This window comes from Geotrypetes seraphini, chromosome 18, assembly GCF_902459505.1.
Source record: "Geotrypetes seraphini chromosome 18, aGeoSer1.1, whole genome shotgun sequence".
NCBI classification, from domain to species: domain Eukaryota; kingdom Metazoa; phylum Chordata; class Amphibia; order Gymnophiona; family Dermophiidae; genus Geotrypetes; species Geotrypetes seraphini.
In genome coordinates, this window is record NC_047101.1 from 19,481,484 (window position 1) to 19,507,802 (window position 26,319).

The window sequence follows — 26,319 nt, forward strand, 5'->3', positions numbered from 1 at the left end:
GTGTTCACTGACCCCAATGCACCCCTACAAAGAACAGAATAAAAACATACATACCCGTCTCCAAAACATCAGCATCTGGCCTAGTAGAGCTGCACAGAGGTGTCTTAAGTAGCCTGGGGGGTGGGATAGTGAATCATAGAGAGGAGGATCCAGGCCCTTAAGCTTCTCTAACCACTACATTTATGGTGGAAAATGTGAGGACCCCAAAACCCTATTCTACTGCCATATGGGTGCCACCTGCAGCCATAAGGGCTATTGAGGTTGTAGACCCGTGTGTATAGTGGGTTTTGTGGGTGTTTTTGAGGGATCATCATAAACTATAAGGGAGTTCTGGTGAGATGTTTATTTGGCATTCTTTATGTGAAGTTCACAGCAGTGCCCTGTAAGGTACCACACTGCTCTGTTGCCATGTCTTGGTGGTCAGTCCATCACAAGATTGGCCCCTCCCATATCCAAATGGTCTTGTTCTGGGCATTTCGGAATTGGACAAATTTTTGGTCGAGAATATGGTATAAAAGGCAGACATACTTGCGGTCTGGATGATCAACCGCCTGGACGTCCAGATAGACAATTTTCAAGAAAAAAAATATTTTAAGACATACTTTTCGAGAATGGACATTTCTCCACTGCCAACTTTGAGCGTCTAGCACCCTACGTCCACATATTGCCCCTCCATATATGCCCCACTACATATTTATATATATTATATTATATTGTGACTGCCAAGTAAGTTAGAGGCCTTTTCCTCTACCTCTTTTTTTTATTGAGTTTTGTATCGGTAGCATGGAATATTGCTACTCCTTGGGTTTTGGCCAGGTACTAGTGACCTGGATTGGCCACCGTGAGAACGGGCTACTGGGCTTGATGGACCATTTGTCTGACCCAATAAGGCTACTCTTATGTTCTTATGGTATAGACCAGGGTTATCAATTCCGGTCCTCAAGAGCCGGAGCCAGGTCAGGTTTTCAGGATATCCACAATAAATATGCATCAGATAGATTTGCATCTCAAGGAGGCTGAGCATGCAAATCCATCTCATACATATTCATCTTGGATATCCTGAAAACCTGACCTGGCTCTGGCTCTCGAGGACCAGAATTGCCTACCCCTGGTATAGACTCTTGTGGTTTACACCTCTAGCAACAGTATTACTGATTGGGATTTATTTTTCAAATACAGCATACCATATATTTCTTAGTAAAGCAGATATTCCATTTTTTGTTAAAATCAGTTCCCATATTTGTACAACATACCTAAATAACTAGGGCAGGGGTCTCCAAAGTCCCTTCTCGAGGGCCGAATCCAGTCGGGATTTCCCCAGTGAATATGCATGAGATCTATGTGCATGTTCTGCTTTCAATGCATATTCATTGGGAAAATCCTGAAAACCCAACTGGATTCAGCCCTCGAGGAGGGACTTTGGAGACCCCTGAACTAGGGGATCCTTGCACTAAGACTTAGCACACATTAACAGGCATTATTAGTGTGTGTTAAATGCTGCACAACCCATTTTTACCTATGGGCCACATGGTATTTTGTGTATACTAAGGTCTGTTATATGCTAAGCTTTAGTAAAAGGATTCCTAGGTATTTTGAGCGGAAACATTTTAGGTTTCTGTTTACTTTTCCATGAAATAACACTGCCAAAAAGGAAGGTAGAACAAAGAAAGGACTGCCATCAAAGGCATGCAAACTGCATCCTCTTCATCAAAAAGTTTATGAGAACCAATGCAAGAAATCCATAACCTACTCTACTTTGGTTTGCTCCATTATAGGCAAAATAATTTTCATCACATATGCTCAGTATTTGCTTCTTCTCTCTTTTTTATTTTTTGACTGAGTGCAAAATAAAATTATGTTGTTGCATTGTTTACAAGAAAAACAAATGCTCCCGATCCCCAAGAAATAGAGCTGGATAAAGGGGAGAGACAAGTCCAAGAATGGTAATAATACTGAAACAACCAAATGAAATAATTTCAGTGAATGGGAGAGCCCTCAGTCACACAGCCTCCCTCCGGGAACTCCCAGAAGTAATGGCTGTTACTGGCTTGCACCCAAAAGGGTGTTAACTGTGAAACATCCCCGGGCTCTCTCCGTGTAAATTTAGTGATGAAAGTGCACACAAATAGTGCTGAGTGCAAAAAATAAATCAAAAACACACTCTACGATTCAATAAAATTGTCTCTACCCCTTATCCAGGAGGCCAATATACAAGAATCAAACGTCCAAATCCAGCAAAACAAAAACCAACTGGATGTACTTAGCTTCTCCATGGAAAGTACAGCCAGTAGATGATAAATTCGTCTGACGGGACTCCATTTCGGGGGTAGACACCCCCTTCTTCAGGAACACCTGGGCTGCGCTGTAACCCCCAAGTCATCAGGCACAGCAGTTTGAGAAAGCGGAAAATGGCGCTTGACCGGAATGAACGCCTCCAATTTAAACTGCAGATTCAAGAAACGTCATTGAATTGACGTATCACATGACTACGCGAGCCGCAGGGGAGAGAACCACACATCTCCCCATGTGACCTCCAAATAAAGAAACTGAAGGGAAACCACAAACTGGGAAAAGAACCCCTGTAGTAGGAAAGAATGAAGGACGGTTAAAAAGTATGCTGCCATTATGTCCGGTGGGAACTAAAGCCTGGAGTTCAAAAATCCAGTATTGTTCCCTACGTTGTAACAATGATAGCTTATCCCCCTGATAGTCCTCATATATTTGTTCAATCACGAACCAACGTAAATCCTGAAAAGTGTGACCTAATTGAATGCAGTGAGGCACGAGAGGAGAACTCATCGCTTGGGTATTGATCCGCGAGCGATGCTCGATGAGACGTGTTTTTATAGTTCTTTGAGTACGTCCCACATATACCATATGGCAGGAGCATACGATAACATATATAACCCACTTGGATTTACAAGTCGTAGCTGATTTGAAGGTATATATTTTGTGGGTCGTTGGATGTCTCCACATAGTGCCCTCAATCGTAGTTTTACAGATGTCACAAGTGTCACTGCATTTTAGATGTTGTCCGTCACGAAACCCTCAGCGGTCCCATAGCGCGGGCAGTCGGCGAACGGCCTCGCCTCGGCGGGGAACCTCGGGCGCGCTTAGCCACCCTCCGGACAGAGGTCGCCCCGGGCTTCGAGCGACTCTTCGCGCCTCAGAGCCCCGCGGGGGAAGATCGCCTCGAGGCCCGGGGCAAGGAGTCCGAGGACGACGAGAGGCGCCGGGACCAGCGCACCTTGCCCCCAGTCGCCTCGAACACCCGGAGCATGTCCTGAAAAACCGGCACGGACAGCATCGACAGTGTACCTGGAGTGGACTACATGTCTGCTATGTTCTTAGCACGGGAATATGCAATGCGAGGAAGATCTTGAAAGCTAGAATGAAGCTGAAGAACATGCCAATGCTTCCTAATGCTCAAGATCTGAAAATGATAACACACAAATAGTTTTAGCATCCTCTTGAGGTACAGGATTGGAAAGCATTGTTCCATTCTTTTGTGGCCTGTCGGTACTACTGCTACGTCTTCCACCCATAGGTACCGTGTGAGTTTTTTTACAAGGCCACTGCGGTAGCCATAAAAGACCAACCCAGTTGAATGGCACTGACAAAACAATGACTGGCCTAACTAGCAATTTATATCCACTGCTGGCTTAATAATTGCAAAGGGGCTGAGTTTTTAGCAAAGTAGGTGACACCCTTTGCAATCATTTGCCAAACAGTCTATTCTTAGAACTTTCCTACACCCACTTCAGAAGAAACCTAAAAACATTCCTGCTTCAAACAAGAAAACAGGGATGGAAACTACAGCTGGGTTGGTGCCCAGACCTTTATGGCATGAAATCTTTTCACTAAAAGTGAAAATAAGTGTGACGATATAACTTGTTTTATTTTTTTCCGCTGCACTAACATTTCCAATACTATTTTATTTTTAAACAGTTATGATGGATTTTCCAAATAGGAATATATCAAGCAACAATAAACTAAAAGAGTATTACTGCAATTTCATATAACCTATGCTTCCACCACGATTAGCAAATGTTTTATGCTTCTCCTGAGGTTGTATATTAGTTTTGAAATGTCTCTTGTTGTTTCTAGGTTGAAACAATAGAAAGAAGGGGGGGGGAACCTTCTTTCCTAAAGGGGGTGCACCCACTTTTCTGAAATGAAGGAAAAACTCTTCCTATCTATTAGACTACAATGAAAGAAAAAAAAATTATTTTCAAAACAAAACGCACACACTTTTCAAAATTGCCCCTAAAACAATTTTTTTTTTTTTTTAAATCCTTATATAAAATGAAAATGTTTGGGCTGTACATCCCCAATTTTTTCTCCTACCCAATGAACAATGAGTAGATATGTCTATTGTAAAGGATCAACTAGAAAAGATTACCAATTGTTGCTTAATGTAAATTTTTTTTTTTTTAACTACCCTAGTCGGATATAAATATTGGAAAATACATGCCAAACTAATAAAGACTTAGGGCTCCTTTTATCAAGCCACACTAGCGGGGTTAACGCGCACGACTTTTCATCACGCGTTAACCCCTGCGCTGGCCAAAAACTACCGCCTGCTCAAGAGGAGGCGGTAGCGGCTAGCGCGGCCGGCGGTTTAGCGGGCGCTATTACGCGCCCTAAACCGCTAGCGCGGCTTGATTAAAGGAGCCCTTAAGAAAAAACAAAATAGCAATCTGAGCAAGGAACACCCAATGAAGCACAATCTCAGCCTGGTTCATACAGAAACATGCCCTCTCTACACCAACAAAAGGAAACAAAGATTTACTGAATAATTTCAGCAAGGCAAGAATAGTGCTTGTAAGACTGGCAGAGCAGCTGGCTTCCAAGAAATATTTGTAAAAGTGTATTCAGAAGCAATAATGGATACATCATCTGCAGCTGGTTACAAAAGAAAAAGAGAGAGTTATGTGGGTCCAGTGCCAGGCAAACGTTCAAAAACAGCTCAAAACCATATGCTAGAAAATCATAGTTACCAGGTGTTAACCAAGGACAGTAGGCATATATTCTCACATGTGGGTGACATCATCCATGGAACCCTGACACGGACAGTCAAAAAGTGTACTGTCATTTTAAAACCGCCGGTATTGTGTGCGTGCTAATGCTTTCCCGCCCAAGAGTGGATTATGTCAAGATGAACTCCCCAACCGAGTATGGAAGCATCTGTTGTTAATGTTTTCTAATGCGGCGGAGTATGAAAAAGAAGGTCTTTGGGCAGATTGGTCGATAACAACCAACACTGAAGGGACTAACGAAGGGCTAGAGTCACTTGGATGAGTTAAGACAGAGTTCCAGTGGTCTGAGACCATTGAGTCGAGAACACCCATTGAGTCACCCTGAGATGTAGACAGGCAAAGGAAGTCACGTGAATTCTAGTGGCCATGTAGCCCAGGAGACACATCATTTTGCATGCAGTGATGCATTGGACCAGGAGACTTTCTGGTAGATTTGTAGAAGGGTATTGAGCCTCTGTTAAGCAGAAAAGCACGAGACTGAGTTGTGCCTACTGCTCCAATGAACTCCAGAGATAGATGAGACTTTTTGTAATTCACTGCAAATCTGAGAAGTTCTATTAGACATACTGTAGAATTCATGACCTGGTGAGCTTGTTGAGGCCTTGATCAAACAGTCATAAGGCTGGACATATGGAGAAGTGAGGCTACCTAATACCTAATAAAATAAATAAATACTACTGCTAAGCACTTGGTGAATACTCTGGGTGCTGATGCCAACCCGACTGGCAGTACTTTGTACTGGAAGTGGCGTGTACCCAGTCGAAAATGAAGATATTTCCTGTGGACTAGGAGGAGGGAATGTGTCTGTAGACTTCTTTGAGGTCTAGAGAGCAGAGTCAATTCTTCTTCTCTAGCAATGGTAATGGGGTTCCCAGAGGGGCTATGTAAAACTTTTCCTTCACTAAGTATTTGTTGAGAGCACGGAAATCTAGAATGGGGCACAGACCCTCAGACTTCTTTGGTAAGAGAAAATATTTTGAGTAGAACCCTTGATCCCTCTCCTGTGTAGGTGCTTGTTCTATGGCACTGAGCTGGAGAAGGGCTGAGAGTTCTCTGTTGAAAGTTAAAACTTGACTCTTTTGAAGGATGAGGTGGAAGTGTTTTTTTGGAAACAAAGGGCATAATCCCTGCCTCACCACCTGAAGGTGAAGTTATGAGGAACCATCAATGAAAATAGCGGATGAGTCAATTTCCTATAGGAAGAGTCTGAGGTAAGAGTTAAGAAATATTGACTATGCTCTCTAGTATGGAGTCATACTGTTGCTGCTTGGATTGAGGCTGCAACTGAGCTTTCTGCATTCTTTGCTGCCTAGGATGTCACTTGAGTAGAAGCTCGCAAGATGAGGAAGGTAGGCTATACCACCGCCTAGAAGTAATGGAGGAGTGTGTAGCGCAGTGGTTGAAGCTACAGCCTCAGCACCCTGGGGTTGTGGGTTCACACCCCGCACTGAAAAAAATCAGACTTGTCAATTCAGTGCCACCCCCCTCCCCCGGTGAGACCTGACATACCTCTGCTCTGAGGCCTCCTAAAGCAGCAGTGGCAACGGCGCTCTGAACAAGCTACTTCGCGGCCTTCCCAGGTGGGGTCTTCCCTCAACTGCATCCCTGATGCGTCAGTGATGCAGCAGAGGGAAGAACTGGCAGGGAAAGCCATGAAAAAGACCGTTCAGAGTGATGCTGCTGCTATTCTTGAAGGCCTCGGAGCGCAGGTATTTCAGTCTCACAGTGGAAGGGTTGGTGGGGGTTCTGCTGCACAGGGGGATAGGAGGGAGGGATAGAACAATGCTGCACAAGGGGATAGGTGAGAGGGGAGGAAAGATGCTGCACATGGGAGGGGGATGCAAGGAAAGAGGGAGAAATGGGGTGGAGGAGAGGAATGGAGAGATGATTGTTGGACATGAAAAAAAATAAGACATCCCCCGAAAATAAGCATTAATGCGTTTTTTGGACCCAAAATTAATAGACACTTTTATTTTTGGGGAAACACAGTACCTAGAAAAATATGACTACACCGAAGGAAAAAGGAAATGGGAAGGCATAAGTTTGACACGCTGAGAGAAACTCAGGAACAGCTTCTCAGCTCTGCTAAGAACTGATGGTCCCATGAGCCGAAGTTGAGCAGGAAGGTACCAGCATTGACACGGTACAGGCAGTCTTAAAGTTTTAAAGTGACAGTACACTTTTTGACTGTCAGTGCTGGAGCTCTCTGGATGACATCATCCACATGTGAGAATATACCGTCTGCTTGTCCTACGACAACTATTCTTCCTAGATGATCTATATTTCATCTATCTTCATCTCTGACAGCTCCAGAGGTAAAAGTAACTAATTGGGCTCATGACTATGGCATGGCCTCATTTTGATTTTTTTTTTAAATCTGCTATAATAAACTATTTACAATATACCGTAGTTGAAATGAATGTACATTTTACTATACACATTTAGTAGCAATCTCCCTGTAAAGTGCCTCTAAGCTATTAGTGGTTTCAGAAATCTGATGCCCATCATAGTTTATAGTTTTCCTCAGTTCCCTTCTCGGCATGTCTAGTCAGACAGCTTTTCGGTATGTCTGGTGGCTGTAAAATATGCTGAGAGGAGACTTGGTCAATTGTATAACAGCTGCAGCATATTAGAATATGGCACACAAACATGATTTTTTTTTTCTTTTTTGTGCTTTAAGAGTATCAGACTTACAGAAAAAATATATAGAATTTTTTGTACATCTCCATGCATAATATTTTGGAAAAGCTGGATTGTAGAATAATTATCCGTTTTGTTTTGCTTTCCTTTTCTATAACTTTGAGAATATTTTTAAACACACTATAGAACTACAATTTTGATTATAAATCACCTTTTTTATATTTAAAGAAAGATGGTATACAAAGTTTTATTATTAGACTGCAAATTGCCTGTTTCTCCAATGTGGTGAGCCTACAAGTCTTGAATACGAGTGTATGAAGGAAAGTCTACAATCAATGACAAAACAAATACACAAAAAAACATGTTTCTTATCCATAATATTCCTTGTTACAAACAGTGATGAGCATTAGAGAATGACACGGTGACAAAATTCATCACCGTTCCCGACCCCGCGGATAACCGCGGGAAATAATCCCATGTCATTTTCTAGTGTCTATTTCAACCTCAGTCCTTCTACACCAGCATTCTTCAAAGCAAAGCTTGCGGGTCAGTGGTTGTGGCCATTCATACTCTGATTCATATGTGAGCCAAGGATAATGAAGCCATTGTGACATCACTGATGAGGTTGGCTCTTAGGCATTGGTGGAATGAGGCATTATGACATCACAATCTCAGCTCTGGAATTTTGCTACTCAACCTCGGTCCTTCTACACCAGCATTCTTCAACGCAAAGCTTGTGGGTCAGTGGTTGTGGCCATTCATACTCTGATTCTTATGTGAGCCAAGGATAATGAAGCCATTGTGACATCACTGATGTGATTGGCTCTTAGGCACTGATGAAATGAGGCATTATGACATCACAATATCTGCTCTGGATACAAGAGAGTGTCTGTTTCAACCTCGGTCCTTCTACACCAGCATTCTTCAAAGCAAAGCTTGCGGGTCAGTGGTTGTGGCCATTCATACTCTGATTCTTATGTGAGCCAAGGATAATGAAGCCATTGTGACACCACTGATGTGATTGGCTCTTAGGCACTGGTGGAATGAGGCATTATGACATCACAATATCTGCTCTGGATACCAGAGACTGTCATTCTTTGTGTCTATTTCAACCTCAGTCCTTCTACACCAGCATTCTTCAAAGCAAAGCTTGTGGGTCAGTGGTTGTGGCCATTCATACTCTGATTCTTATGGGAGCCAAGGATAATGAAGCCATTGTGACATCACTGATGTGATTGGCTCTTAGGCACTGATGGAATGAGGCATTATGACATCACAATATCTGCTCTGGATATCAGAGGCTGTCATTCTGTAGTGTCTGTTTCAACCTCGGTCCTTCTACACCAGCATTCTTCAAAGCAAAGCTTGAGGGTCAGTGGTTGTGGCCATTCATACTCTGATTCTTCCCTCTCTCCTTAAAGAATGACATGAAGATGGTTTCCCGCGGTTATCCGCAGGGACGGGAATGGTGATGAATTTTGTCACCGTGTCATTCTCTAATGAGCATAAAGCTTAGATGAGGCATTTCATTTTGATATTGCTTCTAAATGTAGCAGTGAAAGGTATCCACAAAGGGACTAATTCTCTATATTGCGTCATAAAAATCGGCGCCGATTACAATGGAGCTTAACATGATTCCACTTGTGAGTATGTTTTATCAAATCATGCTAAGCACTTATGGGCTTCTTTTACGAAGCTGCGTTAGCAGTTTAGCGCAAGTAATAGCGCGTGCTAAACCACCGGCCGCGCTAGCCACTACAGTTTTTAGGGGCGACGACGGGGGGTTTTGTTGGGGAGCCCCCCCCCACTTTACTTAATACAGATCGCGGCGGCGTTGTGGGTGGTTTGGGGGGTTGTAACCCCCCTCATTATACTGTAAACTTAACTTTTTCCCTGTTTTTAGGGAAAAAGTGAAGTTTTCAGTAAAATGCGGGGGGTTACAACCCCCCACAATGCCCCAACAACGCGGCGCGATCTGTATAAAGTAAAGTGGGGGGGTTCCCGTCCTCGTCGGAGCCCCTAAAAACAGTTATTTTCTTCGGCACGCGCCTCCGCACTGCGCTCAGTTGTCGGCGTGCGCCTTTGTCTTCCGCGGTTTTGACCTGACACCGAACTTTTATGTACCAAGCAAACAAACATCAACACTGGCTTGGCAACTACATTAATGGAGAAAGATTGACCTATGTCGCCTTTAGAAAAGCTATAAAAAACTGCCTTAGTCGACAGAAATATCACCTAAAAAATAAAAAATAAATATCTACACAAAACTCTAAATCAATTTCTAAGATTTCAAACGTGGCCTCTCTGTGTATAAGTCTGAAATTTCTAACATCTGTTAAACCATCTGTATATTGTATTTTGCTAGCTTTTTAAAGATTGTGCATGCTGTATTTCTCTTATCTCTGCATATTATAACTCGCTGACTGTCCAGCTCTCTTCAATGTAAACCGCCTATGAGTCTCAAGACTATAGCGGTATAGAAGAATAAAGTTATTATTATTATTACCAGGATACAGTCTTTGTCTCCACGCATCTACCTCCTTTTCTGTAAAAAAATATTTCCTTAGATTACTCCCGAGCCTACCACCTCTTTACTTCATCCTAGGCACTCTCATTCCAGAGCTTCCTTTCAATGAAAGACCTGCCTCATGTGCATTTATGCCAGGGACGTATTTTAACATCTCTTATCATATCTCCCCTCTCCCGCCTTTATACATATTGAAATCTTATGACAAAGATCACCGACCATTTTAGTAAGGTGTGGTCTCCAAAATTATACACTATATTGTAAATGAGGTTTCATCAAAGTCTTATACAGGGGCATTAATGCCTCCTTTTTCTTACTATCCATAACTCTCCCTCTTCACCCTACCATCCTTCTAGCTTTCACCGTCGCCTTTTCAACCTGTTTGGGCACCTTAAGATGTTAGTCTACAAGAACCAAAGAATAACCCAGTAAGCAAATTCATCACTGTTAATAGTGAAACTCTTCTGGTGTACATTTTGATTTGAATTATAAATCAAACTAGAAACAACCATTTCTGCATTCTAGTCAATATACATGCATCTGCTCAAACACAAGATAATGCTGTACTCTCCCCCCCCAAAAAAAAAACCACACACACAATTACACCACAGAAAAACAACTCAGAACAGAGACAGAATTGTTCCCAGCTACAGACTACAAAGTTTGAATGTGGCTCTTTGAGGCTTAATTCACTATCAAACTGGGTCAGTGAAGAACAAAGACTTAGTATCACTGGTCTAGATGAAATCATATACTTAATTAAAGCAAAACTATACAATTATCAGTATCGCTACTGTTTCAGAATGACATCTCTTACCTTAAAAAAAAGGAGCAAATGGTGATAGATCTCATCATAGAAGTCAATTTTAAAGAATGACTGGGTGTGCTAAACCAGTGTTTCTCAACACGTGGTATGTGCACCCTTGGGGATACGCAGTTGCTTGTGGGGGTACGCAGCCTGGCCACCGACAAGGATCCCTCCCTGCCTGCCCGCTGCCGGGGTTCCCTCCCTGCCTGTCTGCCGGCCCGCTGCACCTCCCCCCCCACCAAAGCCAAAGTGTTACTTCGCTGGAGCTGGACTGGCTCCCACCTTCCCCAGCAGCACTCCATGCAGGGACTCCCACACTGCGTAGCTGACTCGGAACCTTCTCTCCGATGGCAGAATTGACGTCAGAGGGAAGGCTTGTGGGCCAGCCACGTGGATTGTGTGAGTCGTTGCATGCGCCGTCCATGCACATAGTTGCTACTGGGGGAGGAGGTAGCCAGTCCAGCTCCAACGGAGTAACAGGGTTGGCTTTGGGGAAATGACACCCTTACAGCCAAGGATGACGTCCGCAGCCTGGGAGTGCTTCTTGACTCAAATTTATTGCTCTCAGATCATGTACCCACATTAGTGTCATCATCCTTTTACTACCTCCGACAGCTAAAGTGCATCCGTGAATACTTCTCAGAAACCATTCCAATCAGTATTTCTGCAGAGTACTGGGACTAATTATTCAACTAATGCATGTTTTTGTGTTATCCTGCTTAGATTACTGCAATGCGCTACTAGTGGGCTTACCTGCTGAAACCCTCTCTACGGGCTACACTAATAGTTTCCTTGGTTTTTCATCAGGATAAAGACTCAATTTTGAGACTTTATTATAATTTAAAGCAAGTTACTTACTTAGGAGAAAGAATATTTGTATATCCTGATGTTTCCAAATGGACTCAATTAAGAAGAAAATAATTTTTACGTTATCGTGAAAAAGTAATTTCCTTGGGTGCCTTTTTTCAGTTAAGGTTTCCAAGCAAGTGTTTCGTATTGTTTCAGAATAATAAGTATATATTTTATGGCCCTGATCAGTTATGTTTCTTTTTAGAAGGGAAAGGGATTTCTTTTGCACCCCAGTGAATGATAGAGTAATTCAAGTCTGTAATTAAAGCCGAAGTTAATTTGCTCTAATTTCCTTTAATAATATTGATAAGTTGTTTTCTTTCCTGTAAGAATTTCTTTCTTGTCTCCTTCCTTCTTTATTTGAGGACTATGTATTAAGGTATATTGTTTCTTTTTTTTTTTTTTTAGTTCAATAATTTTATTGAATATTATAAGAAATATAAACAGAAAGCAGCTCAAACACATAGAATCATAATAAAAATCATGTATCAAATATTTGTATCTACAATCGTTTGAATAGAACTAGATTAATGAAAAGGATCCAGAGTATCTGGAACTGCTTAGAAAAGGAACAGAAAAAGACAGAGAAACAGGAGGGATAAGAGAAAGAGAGAGAAAGATAAAGGAAGAGAGAGAGAAAGAGAAATAGAGAGAGATAGAGAGAAAGAGAGAGAGGCAGAAGTGTCTATAGAGCAGAACGAACATATGAATCTAAGAATGACCAAGGTGATTTGTTTCGTGTCAAGTTTGTGGAGGGTCGAGAAAACAATTTCTTCTCATATGCATAAGATTCAAATTTGTGGTACATACTTAAAGAGTTCCACCAGAAGGTGTAGTCTAGTAATGAGGATGATTTCCAGTTTTTCAGAATATGCATTAGAGCTGTCACAAACATGGTGTCAATGAGTTTAGGCGGGCAGTTTGATTGTGCAAAACATGGGTGTTGAGAACGAAGAATTATAATGTCCATGGAGATCACTTCTGAACATTTAGTAATAGATTTTATGGTATCCCAAATACGAAGCCAAAAGGAATGAACCATATTGCAGTGGAAAAGCATGTGATCGAGGTATATTGTTTCTTAAGCCAGTTTTGGCGTGAATTATAATTGTCAAACCCATTAGTTAATTGGATGTACTAATTTCTGTATATTTCCTGTTAAGCACAATTATGTACTTAAATGAAAATCAATAAATAAATAAAAAGAAAAGAAAATGGAAAGGGGAGGGGGAAAGGGGCCTGTATACTACCTTTTTCAAAGCAGTTTACATATATACAGGTACTTATTTTGTATCTGGGGCAATGGAGGATTTGTGGATTAAGTGACTTGCCCAGGGTCACAAGGAGCAGCGCTGGGATTCGATCCCATGACCTCAGGATGCTGGGACAGCAGCTCTAACACTAGGCCACTCCTCACCTCTGAAAACCAAACAATGAGCTGAGCTTAAGCGAGTTATACAAGAAGAGTAATAAAAATAAATAAGCAGGCGGCGGCGCGCGCTGCGCTCAATTGTCGGCGCGCACTTTTGTCTTTCGCACCGTTGTCTATGAACCCTGCTTGGTGTCAGGTCAAAAGCGCGCCGGGACAAAGGCGCGCCCAGACAATTGAGCGCAGCGCGCGCCGCCGCGCTGCTCTAAATTACAGTTTTTAGGGGCTCCGACGGGGGGTTTTGTTGGGGAACCTCCCCACTTTACTTAATAGACATCGCGCCGCGTTGTGGGGGCGCTGTGGGGGGTTGTAACCCCCCACATTTTACTGAAAACTGAACTTTTTCCCTGTTTTTAGGGAAAAAGTTCAGTTTACAGTAAAATGTGGAGGGTTACAACCCCCCAAACCCCCCATAATGCCGGCGCGATGTCTATTAAGTAAACTGGGGGGGTTCCCCAACAAAACCCCCCGTCGGAGCCCCTAAAAACTGTAATTTTGTGCGGCGCGGCGGCGCACACTGCGTTCAATTGTCGGCGCACGCTTTTGTCTTTCGCGCCGTTGTCTATGAACCGGCTACTTACTCAACAATGAGCTGCAGCATTTGTATATGAAATACCATTGGAGACAGAGGTTAGAGTAATGAGCTGCAGATCAAGGTTCAAATTCTACTTATGAGCATAAGACAACAGATAGTGATTTGCTGAAGTACTGAATTAACTTGCACTATAAACTGCTTAGGGAAGGGATTTGTTTATTCCTGTACTACTTTCTCGCAGCCAGTGTTATATAAACTGCCAAAAACAGAGAAATGGGCACAATTCAGGTCCTGAAACCTGCTTTTAAAATGCATCAGTTAAACATAGCACCTTTATATTGATTTTGCAACAGCAGGAGGGACTAAACATGCAGAGCCCTTACAACTGGATTTGGTTCACACAAGTTTGAAGACATTTCTAGGATGCCTTTATCTGGCAGATTAACAGTCATTGCTATAAAATAACTATGGTTATAATTCAAGCAGCTTATTGCTTTTCATGGTGCAGCTGTCACATGGTGGTTCATTACAGAAAACTGCTAGGAGGTAGCAAGCACTGTGTGCTTGCTGTGTATGATATTCCGTAGATTTTCAAGCTAGCAGCAATGTTCTCTCTTTATTGATAAGAAGACCAACAAGGCTAATAGCCAGATGATGTTTCAGGATGGCTAATGAGGTCCTACTCCCTATCCAATAAAATCTACTTTAATCAGAGGGAATAAATCTTAGGCACAATAAAACATTGTTTCTGTCCTCACCCTTTTGGCACCATGATATTTTTTAAAGCAAGACTAATTTTGTCCTTCAAGATTTCAAGATCATAAGCAATAGTTTCAGGAGCTTTCAGCCCCTCGGATGAAACAACTTACACTCCCAAGAAATCCATCTAAATTAGGCAGGTCTGGTTGAGAGAAGAAAAAAAAATCTCTTGCTATATATGAAGACTAGTTTGCAATGGAATGCAAGGTACAGTGGTACCTTGGTTTACGAGCATAATTCGTTCCAGAAGCATGCTCGTAAACCAAAATACTCGTATATCAAAGCGAGTTTCCCCATAGGAAATAATGGAAACTCGCTTTGATATGTTCCCACCCCACGAGGCCAGCGGCGCTGCTCTATCCCCCCCTAAGAGAACCGGCATTGCTCCCCCCGAAGGCCCCCACCCCGCGATCCGGCACCCTCCCCCCCCCGCCGCGATCCAGCACCCACCCACCCCCCGCCGCGATCTGAAGTCCCCCAGACCCACCCAAACCCGCTTCTTACTGTCATCTCGGCCTCGGCACCGGCATGTCCTGTGCATTAGTGCCTCCTCTTCTTTGCTGGGCCTTGAGCATCTGCGCATGCTCAAGGCCTGCGAGTTCACGCTCTCTCCGAGAACATGCCGGTGCCGGTGCTGAGGCCGAGATGAAAGTAAGAAGCGGGTTCGGGTGGGTCTGGGGGACTTCAGATCGCAGCGGGGGGGTGCTGGATCATGGCGGGGGGGGTACCGGATCACGGGGGGAGGGTGCCGGATCGCGGGGGGGGGGGGAGGGTGCCAGATCGCGGGGGGGGGGAGGTGCCGCATCGCGGGGGGGGGGAGGGTGCCGGATCGTGGGGGGCACTCGTAAATCGAGGCACACTCAGTTTCCGAGGCACCGATTTTGTGAATGTTTTGCTCTTTTACCAACCCGATGCACAAAACGGCCCACCATGTGTTTTTTCTCTTGACCACCCATTTTCTGATCAGTCCATGCAAATTAGCTAAAACCCATGCAAAGTAGCCAAGTGATTGATGCACTAACATCACTTGGCTATTCCCAAAAAAAAAAAAAAAGGTGTTTTAACGATTGGAAAAACTGACTGGTCTAAGGTGTTACTGACAGGTCTGCCTGGTTTTTCATTTTTTTTCAATGGCACAGATATTTTGCGGTACAAAAGAAAATTGGCAGGAGGGTACCCACTCCCTCCTGCCATGCAGAACACCCCCATGCCATGCCCCCCCCCCCCCCCACACACACACTGTGCGCCAGGGACCCCCTGCATGCAAACTTGATAGTGCCTTGATCACTGCTTGAGAATTGGCCAGAGAATCAGCCAACAGCGATCCAGTTGATATCTTTAGTGCATCTAGCCCTATGTTTCTTACGGTAATGGAGAAAAAGTAACCAAGAACACACAAGAGCAGCATGGAAAAAACTAAACCAACAATACAAACTAAAGCTAAAAGAAAAAAAAAGACATACTACAGAAACCAAATAGGCATAGAAGCCCAAGACACAAAAAAAACTATTCAAATTACTAAAAGAACTCAGAGACACCAAACCCTACCTAGCCAAAAATGACAACCCTCCCCCTTCAGCCACCCTTTTAGCTGAATACTTTTAAAAACAAAATTACAACTGCCAGGACAAACTTCGCAGGAACCCCAACCCACCTAGAAGAGATCACAATGCCCCCAACAGAAAAAGAATCAGCTGCAGCAGATAGAACCTGGTCCCACTTCTCCATTATACAATTTTCTGACCTTAACAAACTTTATAAAAAATACAGTCACGCAGCTTGTAACCTCAACCAATGCCCTCCATACCAATTAAAAACCTCCAGCCTAAAATTCCGCACTCTCCTCATGCAATGGATACAAACTATGCTCACAGATAGCCTTTTCCCACAAGACTTCTCCGAAATCATTGTCACCCCGATCTTAAAAGACCCAAAAGGAGCAACAGATCAACCATCCAACTACAGACCCATAGCCTCAATTCCACTATATGTCAAGCTAATAGAAGGCCTCGTAGCTAAACTCCTCACCAACTACCTAGAAAACTACAATTTGCTCCACCCTACACAGTCTGGATTCAGAACCAACTTCAGTACTGAGACACTACTAGGCTCCCTTCTGGACACAGCTAGACAACACCTCAGCACTGCAAAAAAAAAAAATGCTGATTATTCAACTAGATCTCACTGCAACATTTGACCTGGTTGACCACGACATCCTGCTACAAATACTAGATACAATAGGAATCACAGGCAAAGTACACACATGGTTTCAAGGATTCCTACAATCCAGGACCTACAGAGTAAAGACAAACAAAGAAAAATCAGACCCATGGTCCAACCCCTGTGGCGTACCCCAAAGATCGCCATTATCCCCAACACTCTTCAATCTCTACATTGCATCCCTCGGCACCTGCCTAGACAAAATAGGCTTAACCTCCTATAGTGAAAACCAGCTGTGAAAGTCTCCATCAATCAGTGACCTCACACAACAACCCAATTTGCTGTATAAGTAATATATTTATTAGTAATCAATAATAGTCAGCTTACAGAACAAGTCCTTCAGCCAATTGAATTAACAGAGCATATACACAGAAAGCCAGCTTTCATATACCTGGTGTCTGTTCTGATTAATCCATTGCACACTGGCTTTTTAAACATTTTTAGCAACCTAAGACCACATTAGTAGATGCTACTAAGTTCTTGATTTCTATTGGATATTCATAATTGTCATTTTCTTTATCAGTTCATTGATTGGTCAACATTTATACTTTCTGAGTCATAATGAAGCATGATGTCTTATTGCCAAATGGCTTTTCTAACTTCCCCTGACATATGTGCTTTTAATATCAAGAATCACTCATTTCCGAGCAAGGCCCATCTTATTCCTGTATTTATTTGCACAGTTATCAATTTTATATCCTTATGGTTGGTACTGTTTTCTGGTAAGTCCACTTCGACCTAAGTTATAGAGATGTGGTAATTTCCTTTTGATGCTGGTAATTTCCATTCTCACAAACAAACTTCTTGTTTGTCATAGTTAGCAGATGAGTTTCACATGAAACCTGCTTATGTTAGCAAAGAGAGAAATCGTATGAGAGATGTGATTGTTCTAACAGTTTGTTCAGGGTGCTTTCAGGCCTATAACAGTATTGTCATATTTCTGTTAATCTGGGGTTCACAGGGGTCTATCTTCACCTCCAGTTTCATGGAGGTCTTAGGATCTTCGCCTGTACAGGTCTTTTTCCTTCCCCTTCCTATATAACTGTACAGACAACATCACCATTCTCCTTCCTTTTGATCAGCCAATGCCCACTATGACAGACACACTACACAGAACTCTGGAAACAGTGGCAACTTGGATGAAAGACCACAAGCTAAAACTGAACCCAGACAAAACAAAATTCATACTTCTCGAAAAAAAAATAAAATAAAACCTCAACCATAACAAACTTAGTAATAAACTCAATCAAATACCCCATTCAACCCACTCTAAAACTTCTGGGAACCCACTCTAAAACTTCTGGGAATGACGATAGACAGATGCTGCACCATACAAACACAAATCAACAAAACAATGGCAAGTTTGAAAATTCTTCAACAGAAAACAATTCCAGCTCATGGTCCAGTCTCTAGTCCTAGGTCTCCTTGACTACTGCAACATCCTATATCTCCCCTGCCCCACAACAATGATAAAACAATTACAAAAAGTACAAAACATAGCCCTGAGACTAATCTATTCACTAAGAAAACTAAACCACGTCACCGAGGCATACCTGGACTCACACTGGCTCCCAATTCAAGCAAGAATACTATTTAAATTCTATGGTCTATTATTTAAATCCATAAATGGTGACAGCCCAGCCTACTTGAACAACCGCCTAATCCAAACTATCACAACCAGACTACAGGAGAACCCAGACACCATTCACATATCCTCCAATCAGAGTCATCAAACAGAAAAAACTGTATGATGGGCTTCTAGTCACACAGGCAGCAAAACTAGACCACCAACTCTCCAATCTACTAATCGCAACCCCAGACTACAAAACTTTCAGAAAAGAAATAAATACCCTGATATTCAAGAAATCCATGAAGACTAACTAATACCGTATGAAACATTTCAATCCTCTGTAGCAACCCGCTCTACTCTGTAACATCTCTGGACATGTCCAGAAATCCTCTTCTGTAATCCGCCTTGAACCGCAAGGTAATAGAGGAATAAAAATCACTAATGTAATAGCATGAGCAAGGATTGGGTGTGGGTCTGTGCAAACACAGCCAGATGTACCCAAAGAAAGTAAAATAAGAATTCTTTATTAACTCAAAACCCCAAGTCCTAAACCTTCAAAGGACCAGGCACCCAAGAAACAGTCTTTCTATTCATCAGGCAAAAGTCTTGAGATGGGCCTTTGGCTGACAAAAGCAAAGACACTCTCCGTGGCCCCAAACAGAGTCTGCAAAATCTCTCTAGTCAGGTAACAAGGTCCAACCAAGCCAGATCTTAGAACAGAGATTACAAGTATCCAGCAAAAAGAAGTTTGGCTTACCTTGGATAAGCAAAATATCTAGATGTCATAGTCAAGGCGTATCCTGGGGGGTCATTTCATTCTTACCCAGCCCTGGCCCTGCTTCTTAGTAGTTGCTTCCCTGACTTCATCCCTCCCATGTCACTTCCACGTAGGGAGGGGCTATGTAGGTTAGGGTGGCTCTGACACTGTGAGGGAGTATCCAGCAGGGAGAATGGTAGTGTCCTATAACCAGTGGTTCTCAACCCTGACCTGGAGTACCACCAGCCACTCAGGGTTTCTGGATAGCCCTAATGAATAGGCATGGGACAGATTTGCATGCCTGTCACCTCCATTATATGCAAATTTTTCTCATGCAAATTCATTAGGACTATCCCAAAAACCCGACTGGCTGGTGGACCTCCAGGACAGGGTTAGGAACCATTGCTATAGACTCCTTCACATATCCCTCCACTGCTCAATTAACACACTGAATAATTATAATTTTAAACTTTTTAAAAAATTTTAAAAGAAGCTTACAGGATAATAAAACTATGGAGCAATAGTTGTTTATATACAGCTTAACCTGTATATAAACAACTAACCCAGCTGGGGGATAAAATTATTCAGCTACGCAGATGACTTTACAATCATCATCCCATTTGCTAACTCTCTCTCGGAAATTACTCCCAAGGCATCAGAAGCACTAAATTTGATGGAGCAATGGATGACTGACTTCAAGCTAAAACTTAATTCAGAAAAAACTAAATTCTTTGTTGCTTCGCTACATCCTCGACACCAAAACACCACTATGCATCAATAAACTTAGTTACCCTATTCAGACTACTATGAAGGTATTGGGTGTAACACTGGATCAATGCCTAACCATGAAAGACCAAGTAGACTCCTTAATCAGAAAGGGTTTTTTCACTCTCTGGAAACTTCGATCCATTAGAGCATATTTTGATATGTCAGCATTCAGAATTCTGGTACAATCCCTCGTACTGAGTCAATTTGATTACTGTAACATCGCCTATTTAGCAATTTCCCAGAAGAATATGCGACGATTACAATTAATGCAAAATGCAGCGGTCAGACTAATTTTCGGGCTGAATAAGTTTGATCACGTGACACCTTACTACCGACAGCTGCACTGGTTACCGATGGAGGCACGCGTAAAGTTTAAGTTTGCCTTCCTCTGCTTTAAAGTACTATACGGACTAGCCCCTAAATACATAACTGACCTTTTCTCCTTCTCAGCCAACAGGCATAAGAGAAGCTCACATTTGAACTTTGTTTAGAGGATGTAAACTCAAAAAACACCATCAACACCTCTCTCACATCAGGCAGCATTATGGGGTAAAGATCTAGAACAATTGCTTTCGCCCACTACTTATGAGGAATTCAGGAAGCACCTAAAAACATATCTGTTCCTGAAGTATCTAGACAGCTGACCCGTACAACTCTTTCTTTCTCTTGACCTATTAACCACTTTCTTTCACCTCTATTAAGTTCAATCAATTTGTACCATCTTTTAATCTTTGTAAACCACATAGAACTTCACGGTTCTGCGGTATATAAACTGTTATTATTATTATTATTAACCTGGAGGATCTTACCTGATTAGCACAAAACCGATCTCTTTTTAGTTCTGTAATTCATCAAGTTGCTAGGCCTCGAGCATGAGTCGATAGCACCTAACTAAATCTATTTAGATAGATCACAGCTCTCTCATAGTTATAACTGTACTTAACCACAGCTGAATATGTCAAACCTTTATGATTAAACTACTGTTTTAAAATCAGAATCTCTTTTCTGGTGTAAATCCTAATCCTACCGATAGCTCTATTTAATGCAAATGAGGAGTATGGTACCAAAGAAATTTGCATTTATACAAGAGGAATTTATCAGTCTTTGTCAACCATCCAACAAGGCTGAGGTCTGAATCATCACTGGAGAAATGAAAACAAAATGAACTACTTCGATCATAAATGCTTAATTAAAAACAAAAATACTAACTTCAATTACTTTCATTCAAAAGAAAAGGGGTAAATCACTTTCTGGACGTGCTGAATACTGCTAACCTTTTTCTATGTTAAGTGCACTTCTAGAGAGGTTTATCATTTATCAAAACTAGACTTTGTCTTGAAAGCACAGCAAATACCTCATTGCTGGGCTCTTGCCTCAACAAAGAGTCCTTTACAGTTTCGCTTTTCTTAAGTTAGACTGGGGACAGAGTCTCTTTTTGAAGATGGGAAGAAAATAGAATATTCATTTCAGCACCAAGAACATAGACTGAACCCAGGCGTCTCATCCACAAAAGAAGCCATCTCGTTCCCACAATGAAGGCTATTATACACTGTAACTTTGAGAAGTCCCAGACCAAAGCAACTTGGCAAGAAAGTGATGCTTCAGCTGCAGAAAAGGAAGAGAGACAAAGCTGTGGGGTATTAACACAGATCATAATAGCTCATTAAAAAAAAAAAATAATAATAATCCTCAGCTGTTCCGAAAAGTGCACCTATAAGGTAGCCTAGAACTTTGGAGGGAGTGCCTGCCATAGGGGTTCTGAGAAGAGACAAGAGATTCCCATCCCATCCCTCCAGGTACCACAGCCGGGACGCGGTTTCCAAGGAGACGCGGCAAGAGGCAGCCAATTGCAGACCCGCATCCGTACCTGCGGGGGTCGCGGAAAGCAGCAGCCAATCACGGCTCCCGGCTCTTCTTACCTGCCCGGCCGCCGCCTCAACCAGGGCTCCTGGAAACTCCCCCGCCCCGTGCGCGCCCTCCAGCCGGCTCTCCCGGTACAACGACCACAGACCCACGTTGGGCAGGAAGATCAGGGCCGCCAGCGCGAGCACGACCGCCTGCAAGAGCCGCTTCTCCTTCCGCCTCATGGGTGGGTGGGCCGCCGTCACAGGGGAACTCGCGACAACTTCCCCCACGGGCAGAAAAGCCGGAGCTCAGGACTGCGGCTGCACTTCCGCCAACGGGCTGGCGCGCGGGGAAGGGGGGGGGCGGGGCCGGGCGGAGCGGACTGTACCATCTGCGCTCGTCCGGAGGGGGAAGTGGCTCGACAGAGCGGAAAATGCGCGTGCTGCTGCCAGACGCTGACCCTAAGGCTCCTCTGACCGTAGTCCTAAATTCTTCAGAGGACAGTACGACGTGTTAGGGTAGTCACAAGAGTTCGCTCTAGCGAAATGGGTCACTAGCCCGGCTGAAGTAGAAATGGGACAGGCGGGCACCCCGCGGCGCGAGACCGCTTGGACAGAGAGCTAACAGGTTGGCAGAAGTAAAGCTGGAGGACACTCGTTTGACAAGTCAGCCTTAACTCCGAATTGCTTTCTTTTTTTTTTTCTTAGTTCCAATCTTTTTATTGAATAATGAACATATACAAAATGACATTCAAGAACAATCAGAGTTCACAAAAGCCATAGAACAGGAATCTGTAAAACATAACATACTTATAAGAACATATGGTATCGTATATATCAAAATGATTACATGCATTGCAAGTACTCGTCAATGGGGGACCAAAGAGTTTGAGTCGATTGTCCCTGTCTCAATGGTAGTTTTTCTGCCGCATATTGTTCAAATTAATGTTTTTAATCTTTAAGACCCTGACAGCTAGTGAACCACAATTCATATCTAAATCGCTGATCCCATACAAACCCCAACGATCTTTACGTTCATCCGAATTAAAGTCACTATCTGTCCCTTCTTTAAAAATCATCGGAACGAGAAGAGCAGATATGTTCACTGTCGCAGGTCCACAATGGTGGAACTCCCTTCCCCAGTACATTAGAATAGAACAAGATATTTCAGCTTTTAAAAATTTTTTAAAAACTTATTTGTTTAAGGATGCTTATGACCTTTAAAAATTCTAAATTATCTATTTTGTTTTAATTAATATTCACAAAGTGTGCTTTTAAATTATTTACCCTACCTTTTGTTTTTCCCTTTTTTTCCTGCGCCCTTATTGTAACTTTACCCCCTTTCCCTCTTTTCATGTTAGTTATTATTGGAATTTTATGTTATTATGTTTAAAGTTGCTTTATTTTATTATGTACATCGCCTAGAAAATTCGAAATAGGCGATTCATCAAGAGCTAAATAAACTTGAACTTAAACTTGAAACTTTCAAAACGCTTATATAAGCATAAAGAATGCCACCAGAAGGTAAAGTTCAATCTTGAGGCTGATTTCCAATTTTGCAGAATATGTTGGATACCAACTGAAATCATAATATCTATCAATTTATTTTATTTATTTCATAGCGCATGGAAAACAACACCTTCGATTTGGGATGGTTAAAGGCTGCGAGTAATGTGCTAATATGGATGTTGAGACTCAAAAGATTTCCTTCATATTGGAGAAAGCCCCCCCAGAGGTAACATTGGATTCCATTTGGGATCTCGTGGCCGACCTGGCTAAATCAATTAAGCTCCAGCTGTTTCAGCTGGAGCACAAAGTCAACATCCAAGAATCTGAAATTAAAGATCTTAAAACGGAGTTACAGGACTTTAAAAAAATTCCTCTGTAGGATCTAAACAAATTACAGACACTCTAGTAAGAGACAATATAAATTTGAGAAGGAAAATGGAATCTTTAGACAATTGGAATGTGGAAAAGTGCAAAGTAGTGCATTTAGGCAGAAAGAACAAGGAACACGAGTATAGAATGTCAGGTGCAACTCTGGGTAAGAGCGAACAAGAAAAGGACCTGGGTGTACTGATAGGACCCTGAAACCGTCGGCACAGTGCACGGCGGCGGCAAAGAAAGCAAATAGAATGTTAGGCATGATAAAGAAAGGAATCACGAGTAGATCGGAGAAAGTTATAATGCCGTTTTATAGGGCAATGGTCAGACCACACTTGGAATACTGTGTCCAACATTGGTCTCCCAATCTAAAGAAGGATATAAAACTGCTGGAGAGGGTGCAGAGACGAGCAGCGAAGCTAATAAAAGGTATGGAGAACTTGGACTATGAGGATCGACTTAAGAGACTGGGATTGTTCTCCCTTGAGAAAAGGAGACTGCGAGGGGATATGATCAAGACTTTCAAAATACTTTTTTTCTTCGTCACCCATGTAAATGTGTGATACAATATCAAACCCAAAAATATGTTGTTTTTTTATACCCTAGCCAACTGATAACCTTCTTGTCTGAGGCCCGACTGAAAGCAGGGACAACATGAGTGCTTATTGAAGTTTGATATACTTCCTTAAATAATGGATTTTCCTTATTTCTTTTGTTCCCTATTTGTGTTATTAATTGCTCGCTGATTCTAATCCTTGGTTCTGTTTTGAGGACGAGTTAAAAGTTAAGCTATTATATTGCTTTTACATTGCTTAAATTTTTATTATTAGGAAAATATTTTTCCTTTTCTGTTTAACTTTATCTTTCTGTACAAGTGGATACTTGATATGTTATGAAAACTTGATAAATAAATAAATAAAAATAGTAATGTGTTTAAAACTTCACCTGAAATCTTTGATGTTGTCTCCAACAGAAAAATAACTGAGCTTATGTAGCTGATCCTGTGGAAATGTTTGGCAACCTGTATTTCCTGTTCACTTTGCCCAGCCTTGAAAAAGCTTGTTCAACTGTGAATGTCTGGGGGAAAGTAAGAATATGAGTGCAATGTGGTTTTAGTCCAATAAAGACTCATTTATAATATAACTTAGGCTGTTCAAGCTGATAGAATCAGCAAAACTCAAAGAATTATGAAGTGAACTCTACCCAACTGTTATTGAACTGTGCCTTGTCCTTTGGGCTTCCAGATTAAATGAAACATAGAAACATGATGGCAGATAAAGGCTAAATGGCCCATCTAGTCTGCTCATCTGCAGCATACACTATCTCCTCCCCTCCCTATTGGCTAAGGCTCTTTACACCTGTATTGTGATGTCATAGAACTTTATAGTTATAGAAAACATTGTAACATGATGGCAGATAAAGGCCAAATGGCCCATCTGCAGTAACCATTATCTCATCCTCTCCCTATTGGCTAAGATTTTAAACATTTGCATCTCCTCTTCCTATAGGCTAAGGCTCTGTGCACCTGCATTGTGAGGTCATAGAGCTGCCCATCCGCAGTAATCATCTCTTTCTCTCTCCAAGAGATCCCACGTGCCTATCCCAGGCCCTCTTGAATTCATACACAGCCTCTGTCTCCACCTTCTCCATCTGTCTCTGTCTTCTGGGAGACTAAGTTTGGAATCTAGTACCATGAAACAGTAACAACACCCTATGGATTTTGCCCCTCCCCTATTTTCTATCCCTTTCACATACAGTACTTATGTCTAGTCATTGTATCAGCTTGCAGCCAAACACCAAAGTTCCTATTGGAATGCAGTCATGAATCCCATACTGTATCCTGCCTCTAAATGTCATCATTATGCAATGGCTCCCCACCTTAGAGAAGCCAGTTCCAGGAAGGAGACCTTTTAGCTAATCCTGATCATACACATACAACCTAAAGCGGTGTGGGATTTATAGTCCCTGATTCTGCCATGCTCAGTTTCCATGATGCATCATGATAAAGATGTCAGAAAGCCAGGACTGTCCAATCTCTTAGAAGTGAGTAACTTTGCAGCTCTAACACTTCACAACTCCCACTAGAGCTGTGAATATTATCTCCATAGCATTCCTACTCATAGCTAACTAATGGAAGCAGATAACTTAAACTGGGAATCAAATTGAGGTGCCTTTGTGTGGCACTAACACTGAGACACTAAGGGACTCAGATGTCCAAAAAACGCAATAAATTGGCACTTTGACATCTTAATCGCCAAAATATCCAAGTGCCTATTTTCAAAATTGACTTTCCGGATGTCTTGCTAGGCTTCCTAGCTGCTGTTCATCCAGAATTCAAGGGGGGCCGTGTTGGAGGCCTGTTATGGGCATGCTTAGACTTGGAAGTCTTGCAGCAATAAACCTTTCCAAAGACATCCAGAACGGAACGAGGGGATTAAGTAATGTCCCCACCACACACACACACACACACTCCCCAGTGGTCACTAACCCCCCTCCCACCCACCAAAAATCTGAATGAAACAGTGCATACCTGTCTCTAGAATAGTAACATCTGCAATGGAAAATTTTAGTAGAGCATCACACAAGTGTCTTAAGTATCCTGGTGGATGGACTAGTGAGCCATAGAGAGGAGGACCCAAGCTCATAAGCCATTCTGAACACTACATTTATGGTGGAAAGTATGAGCCTAT

The 26,319-nt window shown here is 42.4% G+C and overlaps 1 protein-coding gene across 3 annotated transcripts in view; it reads right to left on the minus strand.

Moving 5' to 3' along the window:
* Window positions 1-22,077, minus strand: part of GALNT10 (polypeptide N-acetylgalactosaminyltransferase 10) — a 129,244-nt gene extending 107,167 nt beyond the window's left edge. For 2 of the 3 annotated variants that reach the window (XM_033927749.1, XM_033927748.1), the window contains exon 1: window positions 21,821-22,077. In XM_033927749.1, the coding sequence (XP_033783640.1) occupies window positions 21,821-21,988 (168 nt within the window). In that variant the 5' untranslated portion in view covers window positions 21,989-22,077. The remainder of the gene's footprint in view (window positions 1-21,820) is intronic. The other variant, XM_033927750.1, reaches the window with a different exon arrangement.
* Window positions 22,078-26,319: the final 4,242 nt, after the last annotated feature.